This window comes from Cervus elaphus, chromosome 32 (assembly GCF_910594005.1).
Source record: "Cervus elaphus chromosome 32, mCerEla1.1, whole genome shotgun sequence".
NCBI classification, from domain to species: domain Eukaryota; kingdom Metazoa; phylum Chordata; class Mammalia; order Artiodactyla; family Cervidae; genus Cervus; species Cervus elaphus.
This window is the reverse complement of record NC_057846.1, coordinates 49,151,479-49,170,009: the sequence shown is the minus strand read 5'-3', so window position 1 is coordinate 49,170,009 and position 18,531 is coordinate 49,151,479. Positions and strand designations below refer to the sequence as shown.

The 18,531-nt window shown below is 45.2% G+C and overlaps 1 protein-coding gene across 5 annotated transcripts in view; it reads left to right on the top strand.

Annotated features, from left to right (window-relative positions):
- Positions 1–18,531, top strand: part of UBE2E2 (ubiquitin conjugating enzyme E2 E2) — a 354,523-nt gene that overhangs the window by 243,486 nt on the left and 92,506 nt on the right. For 2 of the 5 annotated variants that reach the window (XM_043893881.1, XM_043893880.1), the window contains exon 1: positions 16,891–17,373. The exons of 2 other annotated variants lie outside the window; for them this stretch is intronic. In XM_043893881.1, the coding sequence (XP_043749816.1) occupies positions 17,093–17,373 (281 nt within the window). In that variant the 5' untranslated portion in view covers positions 16,891–17,092. Of the gene's footprint in view, positions 1–16,890; positions 17,374–18,531 lie in introns of those variants that run through there. One more of the 5 variants, XM_043893878.1, reaches the window with a different exon arrangement.

Sequence of the window (18,531 nt, the reverse complement as noted above, 5' to 3'; positions counted from 1 at the left end):
ATAAATCAGAACTAGGTAAGAATTAGATGATTGAAGAAGAATCCTGGAGCATATTTAAGGTACTCAAGGGTGGAAAACGTAAGCCACCAGTTTTCTGGTGAACTTCACCTTTTCCAGCCGAACTTAACCTGCAGGTGTAGTGAGCACAGACGAAGAGTTAGACACCGTGAGAAGTGAGCTGCTGCTCTCGTGAGTCCTTGCTGAGGAATCGACTAGAGAATGAGCTTCAGACAACCCCCTGCAAAACTAAACAACCAGGAAGCTCAGAGAAGCAGTGAAATTCTCCCAGAACTTACATCGTGGCCTCGTGACTGAGTCCAGCCCCTGACATGGAGAGGCAGAAATGCATGGTGCCTCCAGGCCCCATCCTCCACAAAGTCCTCCCTGACTGGCTGGCTGGGTGCAAAGATTCAGCAAAGTGTTCTTTGACACCAGTAGAAATCCCGTTACTGTTATTCCAGACAGCTCGAAGTAGCATCTGTGCCTCACTACTTCAGGATGGCAATAATTATTAGGTTTACTAGATTAGATTAAAAGTTGTCATTTAATTGATTAAGGAAATGCATCTGCAACAATTTTAATACTTTCGTAGCTATTATAATTAATAATTATAGAATAAATATGTAATAAAATGTAATAATTATAAATAATTCGGTATAATCTGTGTCCTTGATAATGCTATGCATTTTATGTTGTGCATTTAAAAACATTATTCTGAGAAGAGGTCCATAGGCTTTACTAACATGCTGGATGAGTCATGAGCAAAGAAGAGGTTCAGAACTCCTGAGTTAAATGGAAGGAGACGGGCTTCTAAATTCATAGAAGGCTTCTTTCCACCCTGTCAACACAGTGAAAATGACTTGAGCAAGAAATAAACTTCTGTTTAAGTGAAAATGATATAAGGGAAAAAAGAAACTTGTATGGAAGAAGGTCCTTACGGGATTTTATCCACATGCTCTTGTAGAAAGAGCATTAGTTTTTCTGAGAGTTAAGCAGCTCTCTGCTCTTCACGGTCACTTTGCATGGTCTCTCCTGACCATCCCCAGCGGTCAAAAGAAGCCGCAGCCTGTGTGCTTTGCGGCTGGGCCCTCAGACCAGATGCGCACTCTGGTACCCGCCTGAGCGCAGAGCTCTGCTGGTCCTCACTGTAAAGTGCAAGTCAGGGGTTTGGGGTTTACCTGCCCAATATGAGACAGGTAAGCTGTTACACATAAGACAGACAGTCAGCAGGTCCTGCTGTATAGCACAGGAAACAATATTCAGCATCTTGTAATAATGAAAGATTATTATATAGTGGATGCTGAAGCCGAAGCTCTAGTACTTTGGCCACCTGATGCGAAGAGCTGACTCATTGGGAAAGACCCCGATGCTGGGAAAGATTGAAGGCAGGAGAAGGGGACGACAGAGGATGAGATGGTTGGATGGTATTTCCTTCTTCCCTCACGTCCGGTAGGATCGCCTTCAGTCATTCTGCAAAACTTCCTGGGAAAACTTTCCCAGTTCGCTAGCTTGCTTGCTTTCTTCTCGAGCTCAGGAAAAGATTTTCTCTATCCTTCTTTCTTAAAGCAGTTTATTTCTTTTCTTTCCCTCGTGTGTTTAGTTACTGTGAGTTTGAATTAATTAAAATGAATAAATGAGAAATGAAAACAAACAACCTTTAGTAGACAAATACATTTGCACTTAAATGTTGCCTGAAAACAGATGATTAAACTTCAGAAGACCCACAGATTTATCTGGTGACAAATTATGAATATAAAACATTATCTTACCGTTTTTTGTTTCTAGATGTAATGCCTAAAATTCCAATTAACATCATTGTTAACTGTTCTACTGCTGATAAAGGTAACTTTTCAATCTTTCTCTGTTATTTAGATGTTGAGAAATAGAGAATTTTTAGTTACTTTTTAATTTCATCTTTATTTTATATGGGAATATAATTGATTTAGTGTTGTATTAATTTCAGTTATGCCTGTGTGTGTGTGCGCTAAGCCGTGTCCAACTCTTTGCGACCCTGTGGTCTGTAGCCTTCCAGGCTCCTCTGTCCATGGGATTCTCCAGGCAAGAATACTGGAGTGGGCTGCCACGCCCCGGTCCAGGAGATCCTCCTGACCCAGGGATCGAGCCTGCATCTCTTTTGTCTCCTGCACTGGCAGGCGGGTTCTTTACCACTAGTGCCACCGTATACATACATCTATCCTTTATCAGATTCTTTTCCCACTTAGGTTATTACAGAACACCAAGCAGAGTTCCCTGTGCTATATAGTAGGTCCTTCTTGGTTATCTCTTCTGTGTGTAGTAATGTGTAGGATTCTATGTTCATGAAGCTGACAGTCTGAGAGAAGAGGGCGGCACAGAGAAGCCCTCTGGCCCCCAGACCGTGTTTTCTCTGAGCGCTCTCCTGCAGCGCTTGATGGCCAGCCCCCGGGAGAGTGCCCCCAGGCGCCCGCTCAGACCCCCTGGCAGAGTGCCCCTGGGCGCCCGCTCAGACCCCCAGCAGAGTGACCCTCAGCGCCCGCTCAGACCCCCAGCAGAGTGACCCTCGGCGCCCGCTCAGCCTCCTCTGTTTGGCCCATTTCTGGTCCACGTCAGCCCCTGGCCCCTCCTTCCCGTGAGGTTCCCTCCCGGGAATGGGCAGCAGGAATCATCTCCGTTTCCCCCCCTTACTCCGTCACTGGGCTGGCTGTGTTTCCAGCCCCCGGTCACTGCTTGGCTCAGAGAACGGATGCTGTCCAGGCCCTCCTGGTATTTCTGTGACAGGGTCAGAAAGGCCATTCCGACCTGGCAGAGCCTCCGGCAGGTGTTTCTATTCTTGGTGTGTTGTTTCTGTCCTCCCCGTCCCTACTGTCTGGGAGAAAGCGTGCCTCAGAGGTTCTGTCTCTGAACCATTTTTCTTTTTTTCTAATTTACTTATTTCTAATTGGAGGGTGATTGCTTTCCAGTACTGTGTTGGTTCCTGCCTGCATCAGCGTGAATCAGCCTTAGGCATACACGAGTCCCCGCCCTCCTGAATCTCCTCCCACCCCTCCCTGTCCGGCCCCTCGAGGCTGTCGGGGAGCGCTGGTTTGGGCTCCCGGAGTCTCGCAGCAATTGCCCACTGGTGTCTACTCCCCACACGATAATGCATGTTCCCACGCTGCCCTCGCAACTCGTCCCACCCGCTCCTTCCCCAGCTGGGTCAAGTCTGTTCTCTGTGTCTTTGTCTCCATTGCTGCCCTGCAGACAGGAGCATCAGTACCATCTTTCTCGATTCCTTATCTATGTGTTGATAAATGACATTTGTTCTTCTCTTTCTGACTTACTTCACTCTGACTTCCCAGACTCTAGTTTCATCCTGACTGGAGTTTTTGTAAAACATTCTTAGGAAGAGGGTCCCCTTCTCTTTTCAGCTCTTCCTTAACGTCTTTCTCTTGGTCTGCATGGGTAATAACTTTATTAGGAATAGGTAGCACAGTTCAGTTGAATAAAATGCAATTCTTAAAGTTTTAATCCATAAGTCAAAGTGTCAGTCAGTTAGGCTTTATGGAGAAGCAGGAACCTGCCAGGAGATAAGAGTGAGCTTTTCTGCCAGTTTATTGTTTAAGGGTGATTAACCATGAAACAGAAGCACATCTCAGGTTTCAGGTTGTATTTCTAAGGGAGACACACACCTCTCTTTGAAATCCTGAGCCAAGTTTGCAGACATATGAGCAAGTCTTTCATTTTTTCCTGGCGTTTGACTATTCTAGTAAAAGGAAGAACATGTTTATTGCTGTTTATTCTAAGAGAAATATACTAATATGTGATAATATCGTAATTATTGAAACATAGACCTTTCACCTTCACTGAAATTAGTTTTACCACCATACAAGGCCATTGGGTTGGAAACCTGATCATTACAGGGGAGCCTAGGAATACTCATGATATGTCTACAAGTTGAGCCTTTTTAAAGAGAAGAATTAAAAGCCTGAATTGATCTGTCATCCACAATCTAAATAAGGTTCTGAGTTTAAGAACAGAGGAGTCACTGAGTCTCTGGCAACTTATTGGGCTTTGGAAATGGACTACTACAAACCCAAGAAAAAGCAGGGGGCACCCGAGAATTCCTGTTCACTGTGAGTTATAATCTATTCTATTAGTGTTTGGAGTTCACCTTCCCTTTCCACATTGTTTTCAGCATTGCCTAAATAACCCAACCAACAAAGGTGCTTTGTAAAGTAGACTTCCCTTATCCAACGTGGTTTTATCAATAGTGATTTCCTTTTCTCTGTGTTCTTGTTGCTGCTGTTTTTGAAATTTAGAAAATAGTGTTGGTGTTTTGATAGCTTAGGTATTTTCATTTAATTTTTATTATATATATATGTGTGTGTATATATGTAGTATAGTTGATGTACAATGTTGTGTTAGTTTCAGGCGTACAGCCAAGTGGTTCAGTTATACGTACACATACATCCATTCCTTTTCAGATTCTTTTCCCACTTAGATCGGCCGTGGCGCAGTTCCTCAGTCATGTCCAATTCTTGTGACCCCATGGACTGTAACCCACCAGGCTCCTCTGTCCATGGGATTCTCCAGGCAAGAATACTGGAGTGGGTTGCCATGCCCTCCTCCAGGAGGATCTTCCCAACCCCGGGATTGAACGTGGGTCTCTTGCACTGCAAGCAAATTCTTTACCATCTGAGCCACCAGGTCAGCTTACAGGGTTTTGAGCAGAGTGCCCTGTGCTATACAGTAGGTCCTTGTTGATTGTCTGTTTTATATATGGTGGTGTGTATGTGTTAATCCCAATCTCCTAATTTATCACCCCCTTCCCCTTTGGTGGCCTTAAGTTGTTTCGTATGTCTGTGAATCTGTTTCTATTTTGTAATTAAGTTTGTTTGTATTATTTTTTAAGATTCCACATATAAATGACATCATATGATATTTGTCTTTTACTTCACTTAGTATATTTTCTTAGCACTGATAGAGGGTATAGACATTAAATATAATTATTATACTAGATACATTAAGGTTTATGGAATTGACAGTAGAACATCACTGCAAGATATTTACCCACTGTTTAAATGTGATGACTCTAAATGGTTTGATTTTCCATTCTGTGTCCAGTGTTTAATAGATTATTCTTTTGATACGTCCATCCTGCATATTATAAAAGCTGTTATAGGAGTTGCTGCTACCCACATGATGGTAAAAGTTACATGAATAATCAAATTGGAAATGTTACAGCAATAACCGATGAATCCCAGAGTTTAGTATTTTCAATTGCAACATTGATTTATCTCTGGAAATTTAATTTCTTTGTGTTTCTTTTATTAAAAACATTCTCTGCCTTTATCTTAACATTATTCTGCTGAACTAAACACATGTAATCATTTAAAAAACTGCAATTTTAAAAATCACATTGTGAATACTTAGCATGCCCTGGTCATAAACAGTATAATTGTGTTTTCAGTGAATAAATTTTTGGCCTAAAATAGGAACAGTTCTTATATGAATTAGGAGAGCTTCTTTTGATATTTTGCAAATCCTTAGCCAGCTGTGAACTTAGAACTAAATCATATTACACTTCACAGAGGAAGCAGTTCATTATGTGCTAATGTATTTTTAGGAGCTTTTTTATGACTCTTTTTGGTTTGGAAAAAAATGTAACTTAGACATAGATGCCTACATATTATAGATACCTCAATGTTCCATATATGTCTGTTAGGTTTTGTTTTGTTCTAATCATCAGGAATCACTACCTTTGCCAAACCTGTTTTGTTCACCATTATTTCTCACCACCAGTCAAATGATATATTTACTTGTTTGCTCGCTGTTATCTTCCCCTTATTAGAATACAGATTTCATGAAGTTGAGGCCTTTGGATTTGTTCAGTGCTAAATGTATTACCTAGAACAGTACCAGACACAAAGGAGGAGTTTAGGATAAATTTGTTGAATAAAGGAACCAATAAATTCATTTTTTAAACATTTTTCTTTTAACATGTTTTGAACATTTCTTTATGTTATTAAAGAGTAAAATATCTTTTTTAAAAAGAAGCCATGGTCCATTAAAGCAGTCAAATATAAATCAAATCCAATGGAGGTGTTCTCATAACTCCACGTTGGTTAAACAGAGATTGTCAACAACAGTTTACAGAGTCTATATTCTGACCACCATGCCCTTTTTGGAAAAAAACAAAAGGACAGAAGCTTTACAGTATAATTTATCCTAAAGAGTGAATAATTCCATTTGCAACAACATGGATGGGCCTAGAGATTGTTTTCATGCTAAGTGAAGTCAGAGAAAGACAAATACCATTGGTGTTACTTATATGTGGGATCCAAAAAAAAAGGATACTAATGAACTTAATTACGAAGCAGAAATGGACTCGCATACTTGGAAAATAAACCTACATTACCAAAGGGGAAATGTGAGGGAGGAGGGGTAAAGTAAGAGTTTGGGATGGCCCCCGCAGGGTGTATGTATGTAGTATACTATGCACCTCTGTGTGTAAAATAGCAAGGACCCGCCGTAAAGCGCAGGGAACGCTTCTCAACGCTCCGTAATAACCTAAGTAGGAAAAGAATCTGAAGAATAGGTGCATGTCCACGCATGACGGATTCACTCTGCTGCAGACCTGAAACTAACACAACATTCTCAGTCAGCTGTAATATAAAATAAAAATTAAGTGTAGAAGTTATAAAACTTAAAGTTATAAAATAAAAAAATTCATGAAGGTACAATTGCTCAGAAGAGAACAGTCCCCCTGAAACTGGAGCGCACCCACCATCCCACGTGGAGAGGAGCATCGTGGGCCGGGCGCTGCGGTTGGACGCGGCGCGCAGCCTCTCCGCGCGGGCGGAGCGGACCGTGCGCGGCGGCGCCGGCCTCCGCAAGGCGGAGCGAGGGCGCTGGGCGGAGGCGCGCAGGCCTGCGGGTCAGCGCGCGTGCGTGTGATTAGGCCCAGCAGTTTGCCGCTTGTCGGATTGCCTTTGAGAAACCCTTGAAGCTGATGTTCTCTGCCTTTTAGTGCTTTTTAGTTCTTTCAGTAAAATAAGAATCCTACACTAGGTCACGTTCAATCATTTTTGCCAGCACCCCGCAGTCGTTCCCAGCTCTTTCAGATGGCTGTTGAATAGCAGCTTCCCTTTGATGTACATGTTATACCCTACATCTTAGCTAAGCCAAATTAGATTTTGTGTGCATCAGGGCTCGAACCGGGGTAGGACGAGAAAATTCAGTTCTGCCGGCTTTGTGAAATATCGTGGTGGATTCTGAGTCTGGCGGTCACATGTTAGTGGTCCCTCACAGCTGTGTTTTCCTCGCGATTTCTCCCCTGTAGCTTCCCTTTCTTTTTTCTCTGTCCCTCGCTGTCTCTCCTGCTCTCTCACGCGCACGGGTCAGGGGGCAGGTGTGGGCGAGTGGTCGGCGCACCGGCGTCCTGCACGGCCTGCTGCCCCCGGCTCCGCTCTCCCGCAGGCCTCTCTGCGTCTTTTTCATTCTTACAGTTTCCCTTCTGAACTGATCGCCTTCGTATCTTCACGGACAGACATCTGACCGGCAAGTGTGTCTAGGAGAGAAGATACCACTTCTGGGACTGCAGAACCGACAAGCGCTTTGCATAGCCGTCCACAGTCACATTGGAGCCGGCCTTCCGCCCCGCTTTTTATAGAAGGTTACAGGAATGGTCATCTGGACAGTCTGGAGTGTGACAGGCCCTACAGAATCAAGTGACCATGGACCAAATCCGAACTAGTTCTAGGGTTCTTATGTCACTTCTCTTGAGTATTCAAGTAACATGTTTGCTTCGGATGAAATCTTGAATGATAGTCTTTGGATGAAGGGGGAGGTGAGTTTGGGAACGTATTTTGAGTTCCTAAGATACCGTGATCTAAAACACTGCAAAGTAGCTTCGGCATCCCAGCTCACTTTTCTTTTACTATATATTCATTTTCACTGAGCTGAGTAAAATTGTAAATTCTGTAGCACAGAGGAGTTGAGGGAGCCAAGGATCAAGCAAACTGAATTTGGACATTTTAACTTGAATGTGTATAAAGACAGATCAGTTGAAATCTCCCCACCCTCACATCTCCCCACAACTCCCCCCAAATCAAATAATTTAAAACTGTATTGATTTTATGAATAGTATTGGTGAGCAGCATCCTGTTACCAGTAACATCAGTAAAACTGGGATGCAGCTAACGTAACACATACGACAGTATTTGGGGGACGGTCTCACTGTAGAGAAATGAGTTATCATGTCCTGTCCCTTAAGTTTTAACATAGTCAAGCTGAGCATTTGTACACAGAGGAATTTTCTTTAAAGGAAACCCAAGAAAGACATTGTTTTTTGCCATAATAGAATTTTAAATTAACTGTTCGATTTGGAATAACTCTGGATTTGCAGGGAGGTTGGAAAGATAGTACAGAGTCTTTCCAGGTACACTTCACTCAATTTCTCAACTTAAGTTCTTACCTTATTAATTTTTATAATAAGAAAAAGGCTCCATTTTATAAAGAATAGAGCCTGAGTAGACACGACTACTAAATAATGTGGTATCCTGGAAGGAATCCTGGAACAGAAAAAGGACATTAGGTTAAAACTAAGGGACTGGCAATATAGTGTGCACTGTAGTTAATAACAGTGATGAATCAGCGTGAACTCATTAATTATAATAAATGGACTAAACTAATAGAAGATGTTAATAATAGACTAAAGTGGCTGTTGAGTATATGAGAACTGTGAACTCTTTGCCATGTTTCTATAAATCTAAAATTTTAAAATAAAAAGGTTAGTTTCAGAAGTGTCACCTTCCCAAAAAACAAGCTCAGTATACATGTCCATTCAGTATCTCCTCTGCCCTCAGCACTTTGCTCAGTGTTACAGCGTCAGTACTTTGTGGATTCGCACGGTCCATCAGAGGACATCCTTTGGGTTTCTGCTGTGTTCCTGGCCCTGCTGCACCTACATTAGACGCGGTGCCTGCACCTAGGGTCTCTGGTCTGCTCAGGGCAGCAGACAGCACAGCCTGGGGTAAGACTACAGTGGAGATGGAAGTTGTGGGCTCGGGCAGCCAGGGCCTGGGGGTGGACTGGGGTCAAGTGTTACTAGTACAAGATGGCTAACTCTGAGACGGAAGCAACGCACCAAAACCAAAGGAAGTGTAAACAAATGTCTGATAGTTAGAAGGCAATAGCAAAGGTATACAGTGTTCAAAAGAAAGAAGAGTCATGAGAACAATTAGATGCGATGCTGACTCATTACCTGTAGGACTCGAAAGTGCAGGATTGCTGGTCCCAGTGAAAGCCCTTACATAGAAGACTGATGTGAGAAAGGAAAATACTAACAATGTAACCTGCAACTTAGGCAGAAAACCCTTTGACATAAATCCCAGAAATATTTTTTTTTTGATCTGTCTCCTGAAGTAAAGGAAATAAGAGCAAAAATAAACAAATGGGACCTAATTAAAAACTTTTGGACAGTGAAAGAAACCATCAACAAAACAAAAAGACAACCTACTGAATGGGAATAGGTATCTGCAAATGATATGACTGGTGAGGGATTAATATCCAAGATACATGAACAGCTCATACAACTCAATCTAAAAAAAAGTAATAATTGGTTAAAAATAGGCAGAAGAACTGAGTAGATATCGTGTCAGAGAGGAAATGCAGATGTCCAACAGGCAAATGAACAAATGCTCAGCATCACTGGTTATCAGGGAAATACAAATCAAAACCACAGAAAGATATCACCTCTCACCTGTCAGAATGGCCATCATCAAAAAGTCTACAGAAAGCAAACGTTAGTGAGGATATGGAAAAAAGGGAACCCTCGTACACTGTTGGTGGGAATGTAAATTGGTGCAGCCACTGTGGGGAAAAAGTATGGAGGCTTCTCAAAACAGAAAATAGAACTATGACATGATCCAGCAATTCCACTCCTGGATGTGCATCTGGAAAAAAACAAAAACAATAAATAAACACTAATTCGAAAAAAAAGATACATACATCCCAGTGTTCTTAGCAGCATCATTTACAATAGCGAAGATATGGAAGCAACCCAAGTGTCCCAGCACCAATGAATGGATAGGGAGATGTGGGGTGTGTATATATGTGGAATATTACTCAGCCATAAAAAAGAATGAAATAATGCCATTTGCGGCAACATGGAGGGTATTATGCTAAGTGAAATAAGTCAGAAAGAGAAAGACAGATACTGTATGATATCATGAATATGTGGAATCTTAAAAATTCCATGAACTAGTGAACATAACAAGAAAGAAGCAGACTCAGAGAAATAGAGAGCAAACTGATGGTTACTTGTGGGGGGGCGGGGAGTGGGATGTGTAAGACAGGCTCAAGGATATATCATAAAACATGGGGAGCACAGCCAGCATTTTATAATAACTAAATGGACCGCAGCCTTTAAAATTGTATAAAGAATTAAAAACAAGGGGGAAATAAAAGCGGCAAGAGCAGAAGCAGTACTTTTGTCCTCCCGGATGAGAAGCTGGTCTTGACTAAAATTGCAAATCCAGGTCTCTCTCGTTTCATCATCCTTTTACCTACTGCGTGCAGGGAATCATCATTAAGTTAGAGGTGCAAAAAATTAGAGAAGATTCAAAGAACCAGCAGAGACATAAAAATGGAAACTAAATGCCACTGTAAAAGCCACGACATTGCTCAGTACCAAGGAAAAGACCGTATCTCCCTAACCTTCCAGTAATGGAAAGGTTATTACCAAAAGGGCAGTGATATGGTCTCATTTTCGTTTGCTTAATGATTTCTGCCCTAATTTTTATTTCTTTTCTTCTGCTAACTTTATTTCTTAATAATTTTTATTTTTGTTCTATTGTTTTCGGCTGCGCTGCCTCTTTGCTGCTGTGTGTGGCTTTCTCGGGTTGCGGCGGGTGAGGGCTGCCCTTCCCTGCAGGCCGCGGTTTCTCATCCTGCCGGCTTCTCTTGTCGGAGCGCAGGCTTCAGTAGCTGGAGTGCAGGCTCCGTAGTTGGGGCGCACAGGCTTACTTGCTCCATGGCCTGTGGGATCTTCCCAGCCTGGGGATCGAACCTGTGTCCCCTGCATTGGCAGGCAGATTCTTATCGAGTGCACTGCCAGGGAGGTCCAATATGGTCTTTTAAACAGAAGTAGAGGGAAAAGCCTTAAATTTAGCAAAATTAAGCATAAGAGAAAACTTTCTAGTTAAAAAAATTAAACAATGACTTTAAAGTCAGTAATAGGAGGAAGCTGCCCTCTTTGATTTAGACAGATGTCCTGCCCTTTGTTGGAAGTCTAGAAACAGATCACTGTTTCCAGCTATTCAGGTAAATAGGGTACTGTTTGGTTTGAATATGATATGAGATACTAACAACATTTTAGCAAGTCTATAAAATATCAGTGACTATTTTGTGGTCCTAACACATAAATATGACAGTGGATTTGGACCTGGGTTCCCAAAGGGAAATTAAATCCATCAAAAGCAAAGAAGAATCCCAGCTGGCAGAAGCAGCACTTGACAGATTCAGATAAGACAGGGTTTTCCTGTAATATATTCTGTTCTGAACCTTTGTTTCAGCTTTAACATTTCTATTTCTTTAAATGCTATTCCACCCAGTCCACCTGCATCAAACGAATAATAGCTTTTCATAAGTAGTAACAGTTTTTTTCTGCACGTAGATAATAGGAGCGGCCCATCTTTAGGAGCAACGTTGTTTCTCTAGACTCAGACTCCTCTTACTTTTTATTTTCATGGGAATTAATTACTGGGTGCTTTCAGAGCTTTGCTTTTATATACTACATATATTGTAGGCACACTATGTCCTTAGCGTTTGTTTCCGTTTATAAAGAATACAATTAGCCTTTTTAATGTTTAGTTCAGTCACAATTAAAGCTCCCCTAATGGCTAGGGATTGGTCTTTCCAAGGCTGAGAAGGTGTTTTTAATTATTCATTCCTCGGTTTGGTTCTTACAGCAGCCTCAGCTGTGCTTTATTATTCAAAGGTTAATGCAAGCGGAGAAGTGGGTAAATTAAATCGGCTCAGCAGCCGTAGGCCCTCAGTGTGGGCAGACCCCGGAAGAGGGAGATGGGCGGTGAAAGTTCCTTCTCCCGCTGCAGCACTGCCAAAAGCAGAACCGCGAAATCCCTCAGAGGTGGTCCACGTCGACGGGAACTATTAGGGGATCCTGCAAATCGGTGGTTCTTAAGTAGCACATCTCCAGGAAAATCTGTGTGTGTTTTGCTTACAAAGAGAGAAGGCAGTGGCCGAAATCAGAAGGATGGTCATAGCTTCTGTTGAAAATGGATGTGAATGCCATGACTGATGAACTTTGTGTAAGAGTAAATCAGCAAGTTGGGAAAGATGGTTTAGATGACCTTATTGGCAAGACAGAAATAGAGACACGGGGTAGAGAACAAGTGTATGGACACCAGGCAGGGAAGGAGGGGGGATGAATTGGGAGGCTGGGACTGACATCTCTACACCACTGATACTGTGTATAAGGCAGGTCACTGATGAGAACCTAGCCTACAGCACAAGGAAGTCTACTCAGCGCTCCCTGAGGACCTAAATGGGAAGGGAATCCGTGAAAGAGGGAGATGCGTGTGTGTGCACCGCTGAGTCACCTGGCCGTACGGCAGAAAACCAACCCGGCACTGTGAAGCAACTACACCCCAGTGAGAATTCACTTAAAAAAAGAGGAGATCAGCAAGCCGGGTGTTGGAAGTCACTTGTGTAAATGCTTTACAAGGGCTGGCGGCAGAGTCTCCCATGAAAATGAGGGCATTCTGGACTGACCTTAGACAGCTGAGCAGTGTGGACATGTCGTAACCTGACCCCAGGAGCCAAGCAGGGAGCAAAGTGTTTCCAGGGCTTCTCATTTGCTTCCCTTTGAAGACCGTGTGTTCTTTTTAGCCAGACTCCTAAGGATGCCTGGTCGCCGCAAGGGCTCAGAGGGATGACGCAGGGCTGAGGTTCTGTGAGCACACCGCACGTCGAAGAGGACCGTCTGAGTCTTCTGTTGCCACGTTCTCTCTCCGCCACCAGGCTGCCGACTGTGGCTGGCCTCCTAAAAATTCCCTAGAGGTGACCATACTAAGTAAAGCAAATCAGAGAAAGGCAAATACCATATGTTATCACTCATACATGGAATCTAATTTTTTTTAATGATACAAATGAACTTTTTTTGCAAAACAGAAACAGACTCACACACTTAGAAAGAACTGTGTGGTTACCAACGCAGGGAGGTGAGGGAAGCGGTAAGCGGGGAGGTTGGAATTTACATATACATATAAAATAGAGAACCAGCAGGCACCTGCTGTGTGGCAGAGGGGACTCTGCATAATATTCCGAAGAAGAATAGCTACTGATATATGTTCAGCTGAACCACTTTGCCATATGCCTGAAACCAGCACACCATTGTAAATCAATACGCAGATAAAAGTATAAAAAACCTTCATGTCCAGCTGGGGAAGCGCCTGTGCCAGGAGCCCCGGGAGCCCAGTCAGGGCCCCCGTTTCCTCTTCACGGAGCGGGTACGACAGGTGGGCCCGCGCCAGTTCCCTGTGTTTACTCCTAGGGACCGCAGCCGCCTCTGTCTTCTCATCGTTACTGATGGGATGAAAAGAAAGAAGGACAGATGATGATATCCGTGCAGGTCACTGAAAATCTAAATTTTTTCTAAAGCACAAGCTTTCTTTCATGAAAGCCATTGTAGAGTAGTCGGAAGTCCAGGTTTATGAGATTTAATAGGGGTTTAAGGAGGAAAGAAGTAGGTGGCATCATCCCAGTTGAGGCTTATCATCCCATCGCACCAAGTTGTGGCGAAGGTTAAAAGAAGGTGATGCTTCTGAAAGGCTCTGTGAACTCTCTAAAGCTGTCCAGAGGGAAAAGAGTGCTAAATCCTAACTAAATATTGCTATAGGAAGATGGTTAACTAAGTCGCTAAGCATCTGTCGGAGGTTGGGGTTTACACGTTTTCTGTGAGCGTAACGGCTCTTCTGCTTTTGTTGGTCCTTGTCTGTCCGCGTAGCCAGTTCTCATCTCTCCAGCAGAAGCGTGGGAGCTCTGCTGGGACCTTTGGGTTTATCACCAGGGCCGCCACCCCTTCGTCTCTCCCGCGTCCAGTCTGCGCTGAGCCCGGCTGTCAGAGCGCCGGGTGGGAAGGAGACGAGCCTTTGAATGAGGCCATCCAGGGTGTGAGACTCAGTTCCAGCCTTTACTGTGTAACCTTGGACGAGCCCCTGACCTCCCCTGAGCCTGAGTTTCCGTTGAGAGTAAGATCACAGAGTGGCAATAATTGGAAGGAATTTATGTTAAGGGTAATAGTTACCACCCGCTCTTTACCCAGAGCTGTACTTGACACTTGATGTGTATTGAATTCTGAGGACAGCCCCACGGGTGAATAGCATTCCCTTCTGTAGAGCGGGATGGAACAGGCCTGGCGTGGTGTCTGGGATATGGCGATCGTACTCTGTCAGGGGGCTTTGTTGTGTGATCCCCACTCAGAAACTTCGTCGGTGTCAGCCTTTAACGCCCATGCCGCCGACCTGCAGCTCTTTTCCTAACGTAGGTTCTGTTCGGTGGACCTGCGTGCTGCCGCTGCTCCCTGAGGTGAAGTGAAGTGAAGGCCACTCAGTCGTGTCTGACTCTTTGCGACCCCATGGACTATCCAGTCCACGGAATTCTCCAGGCCAGAGTACTGGAGTGGGCACCCTTTCCCTTCTCCAGGGGATCTTCCCAACCCAGCGATCAAACCCAGGTCTCCCGCATTGCAGGCGGATGCTTTACCCGCTGAGCCATGGGGAAGCTGCTCTCTGGACCACAGTTTGAGACCCTCCGTGAGTCCATCACCTGTGGCAGTGGCTCTCAGCCCCGCTCAGTTCTCAGCCCCGGTCAGTTCTGACCGAGCTGGTCTTGGGTGGGACCCAGGCTTTTTTTTTTTTTTTAGTTCCAGAAGCAGTTCAAACTTACTTTTAAAAGCATGAGACTCCCCTTATTCTCAATCCCGATTTACTCACTAAATGTGTGTGTGCGCTCAGTTGCTCAGTCCTGTCCGACTCTCTGTGACCCCATGGACTGCAGACCCCTGGCTCCTCTGTCCATGGGGTTCTCCAGGTGAGAAGACAGGAGTGGGTGGCCATGCCCTCCTCCAGGGCATCTTCCTGACCCAGGGATCAAACCCACGTCTCTTGCATCTCCTGCCTTGGCGGGCGGACTCCACCACTTCACCCCCTGGCAAGCCCGTGTGTGGAGTTTCTTGGTTGAATCTCTGGAGGGGGCAGAGAGATTAGTGATGGAAGCCCACAGCTCCCAGGAGTGTGACGTTAGAAGACCCCCCCAGACCCCAGGCGCTGCTGCAGCCCTTAAGGCCCAGCACTGCCCCGGCTCGGGCCCCTGCGTGTTTGCTGTGCTCCCGAGAGGGAGCCCGCTTTCCCCTCCCTGCTTTTTACCCCTTCCCTCCTGTGCCTGTGGGAATAGACTTTATCTTTCACACGGTCCGTGGCAGAGCCGGAACTCAGACCTGGCTCTGTCCCCCTGAAGCCGTCTCCTTGACCACCTCGCTGTCTTACTAGCCCAGTGTCCACCCAGGTGTGTGTTATTTTTCAACAAACACTTCTTAAGTCTCTGTGTGTGCAGTTTACTTTTGCCACGAGTCTTTTTTTAAATTTTTTAATTTATTTTTGGCCGTGCTGGGACTCCGCTGCCGCACACAGGGTTTCTCTAGCTGCAGTGGGTGGGGGACCCGCTCTAGCTGCGATGCTCAGGTTAAGTTTCTCATTGTGAGCCTCTCCTGTGCTGGTTTCTCTCGTTGCGGAGCACAGGCTCTGGCGTGTCCAGGCGTCAGTAGTTGCAACTCCCTGGCTGTAGGTCACAGAGTTGGTAGTTGGGGTGCACGGGCTTAGTTGCTCCCCGGCATGTGGGATCTTCCCGGCCCAGGGATCGAACCCGTGTCTCCTGCATTGGCAGGCGGACTCTTTACCACTGAGCCACCAGGGGAGCCTGGCATTAGCGTTGTGGTTGATTTGTTTCCTCTCCTCTGGGCTAACCTTGGCCTCCAGCCAGCGGGTGAAAGAAAACGGTGACCGTGGGTCTTAGGGCTCATGGCAGCATCAGGGATACGATGAAAAGCACGCCGCTTGCAGGATATCACAGCCAGTGTACTTTGTTGGAGTAAGTTAGGCAGCTCCCTGAAGCAGTTGTTGCTCACTATTTTCCTGGGGAAGAAGCAAAGATGGTCTCAGCCAGTGAGAAATGTATCCAGTATACAGGAGGTATCTAACCTCCTTGAGAAACCGAACTGCCTTGCTGTTAACTCTGTATACAAATAAACACATAAATCTTAGCTCCCTTAAGAACCATTAACTGTCCTCAAGTTCTGCCCTGTCTTAAGGTTCAAATAGAATTTTTACTTTGGTATCATTTAAATGTCAGAAAGTTGTAAAGCTGCCTTTGAAATGATACCAGGGAATCCTGCATTCCGTCGCCTTCAGTGGTACCATTTTGGAGAGTTGCAGCGTTTTGAGAAGGATATGGCTCCCTGGAACCTGCACCTGGGCAGCAGTGCCTGTCTGCTTGTCGAAGGCTTCTTTAACCTGCAGATAAGATCTGGGGACGCATTAGAGCTCTCCAGCCTTCCTGTCTCACTCGGGGGTGGGGTGGAGATCTTCTCTTATAATAAAGACGCAGGACGTGCCTCCTGGGCTAGCTCCTAAATTGTTCTCACAGTGCAGATAAGACAGGCTAATTCTGGAGGCCTGGGGACCCTGAGAGCTGTCATTTCTCACACAGACTCGAGAAAATGCACGGGAATTGAGGTGGGGGTGGGGGGACAAAAGCAGGGTGGCAAGAAATGGTAGGTTCCCTAAAGAAATGAAGAGGGTCCTCAAGGATCACTATTTCTTCTCTGAAAAATTTAAAAAGAGAGAGAGAATGTCGTAGCTGAAATACAAACGGCTGTTTACCAGACCTCTGGATCTGCCCGGAAACCTGCCCGGGATGCGCAGCGCGGGAAAGCCCAGGGCTCGCCTGGTGGCGCAGTGGTTAAGGACCCACCTCTCCCTGCAGGGGACGGCGGCTCCGTCCCTGGTCCAGGAAGACCCCACGCGATGCGGGGCAGCTGAGCGCCCGCACCACGATGCTGAGCCCACGGCTGCAGCTCCGGACGCCCGAGCCTCCAGAGCCGGTGCTCCGCAGCGGGAGAGGCCGCCGCGTGAGAAGCCTGCAGACACAGCGGCAGAGCGCCCCGCCCCGGCCAGGAAGTACAGATAGGAAGGAACTGGTTAAAGAAGGAAAGAAAAATCCAGACGTCGGTCTTGCTCTTGGGTCTCCTGCCTTCAGCAGAGCAGCTCACGGGCACAGCGGCTTTTGCACGTGGCTTCTCCGGTCGACTCCGGTGTCTGACGGCGCGGTGGTGAGGTAGGAAGGACTCTCGCTGGGGTCAGAGGCTCAGTGTCCTTCTCGAGGTGTGGGCTGGGGCGAAGCACTCCGCTTTTCTGACCCTTCATTTTATCACATTTCAAATGAAGGCTTCGAAACTGAAGTGGTCCCCAGTGGGGGAAGAGCTTTTTCATTTTTTCAAATTATTTCCTCCCCCACCCCACCCCCCATGCCTTTAGTGATGCTAAGAATCGCTGCTGCAATGGGTCATTTCTTCTGCAAGGAAAGAGTACATTGAAAAAGACTCAAAAAGAGTGAGACTAACTCCATCACCCTATTGCTAGAGTCCTCTCAGCTCATGTAGGATTAAAAATTCTATAATTCAGTATTTTAAGTAACGCTGATTGATTTTATGCCTAATTGTCTCAGTCGCTGGGATTCCAGTCCCATTCTAGTGCTCGCTTCTGTGTGATGAAAAAGTTGAACTATTGATAGATGGTTTCCAAGGTCTTTATGATTCTAACCTTATTTCTAACAACCCAGATATGTAAAATAAGATGCAGTTCTTTTTGACTCTGTAATGTATCTTTGTGCTTACAAGTGAGTCTTAGGAAATTGGCTTAGAGTGGAAAGTAAGAATATAGACAGAATACACAGGTTTTTCTCTGAGCTCTTCCTCCCTACTTCCCAGTTTCTCTGCGTTTACCTGCTATTTCATAGTTATGTCTCTTAAAATGACGTCTGTTACAAATCTGTGCACTCAGTGTAATATATCACATATTAGGAGAAATAAACGCATACACACACACTCCTGAAAGAGTGTGCCTTCTTCGGTAACTTCTAGGAGGTTGGTTTTGACTTAGCATTCTATCTCTCTAGCTCCTGCATGCCCTGGGAAAAGGAAGTGCTGTGATTCTTAAGCAGTAATTGTTTTGCACTGTTAACAAAAGATCCAAGGTAGATGATAGCAGTGACTTCTAAAATCTGGTAAAGAGATAACTTAGAGACGCTGTCCTGGTGGCTCCGTGGTGAAGAATCTGCCTGCCAATGTAGGAGTCGTTGTTTGTCGCTCAGTCGTGTCCGACTCTGCGACCCCGTGGACGCACCATGCCGGGCCTCCCCGTCCATCACCAACTCCAGGACCTTGCTCAAACTCATTTCCATCGAATCAGTGATGCCATGCAACTATCTCATCCT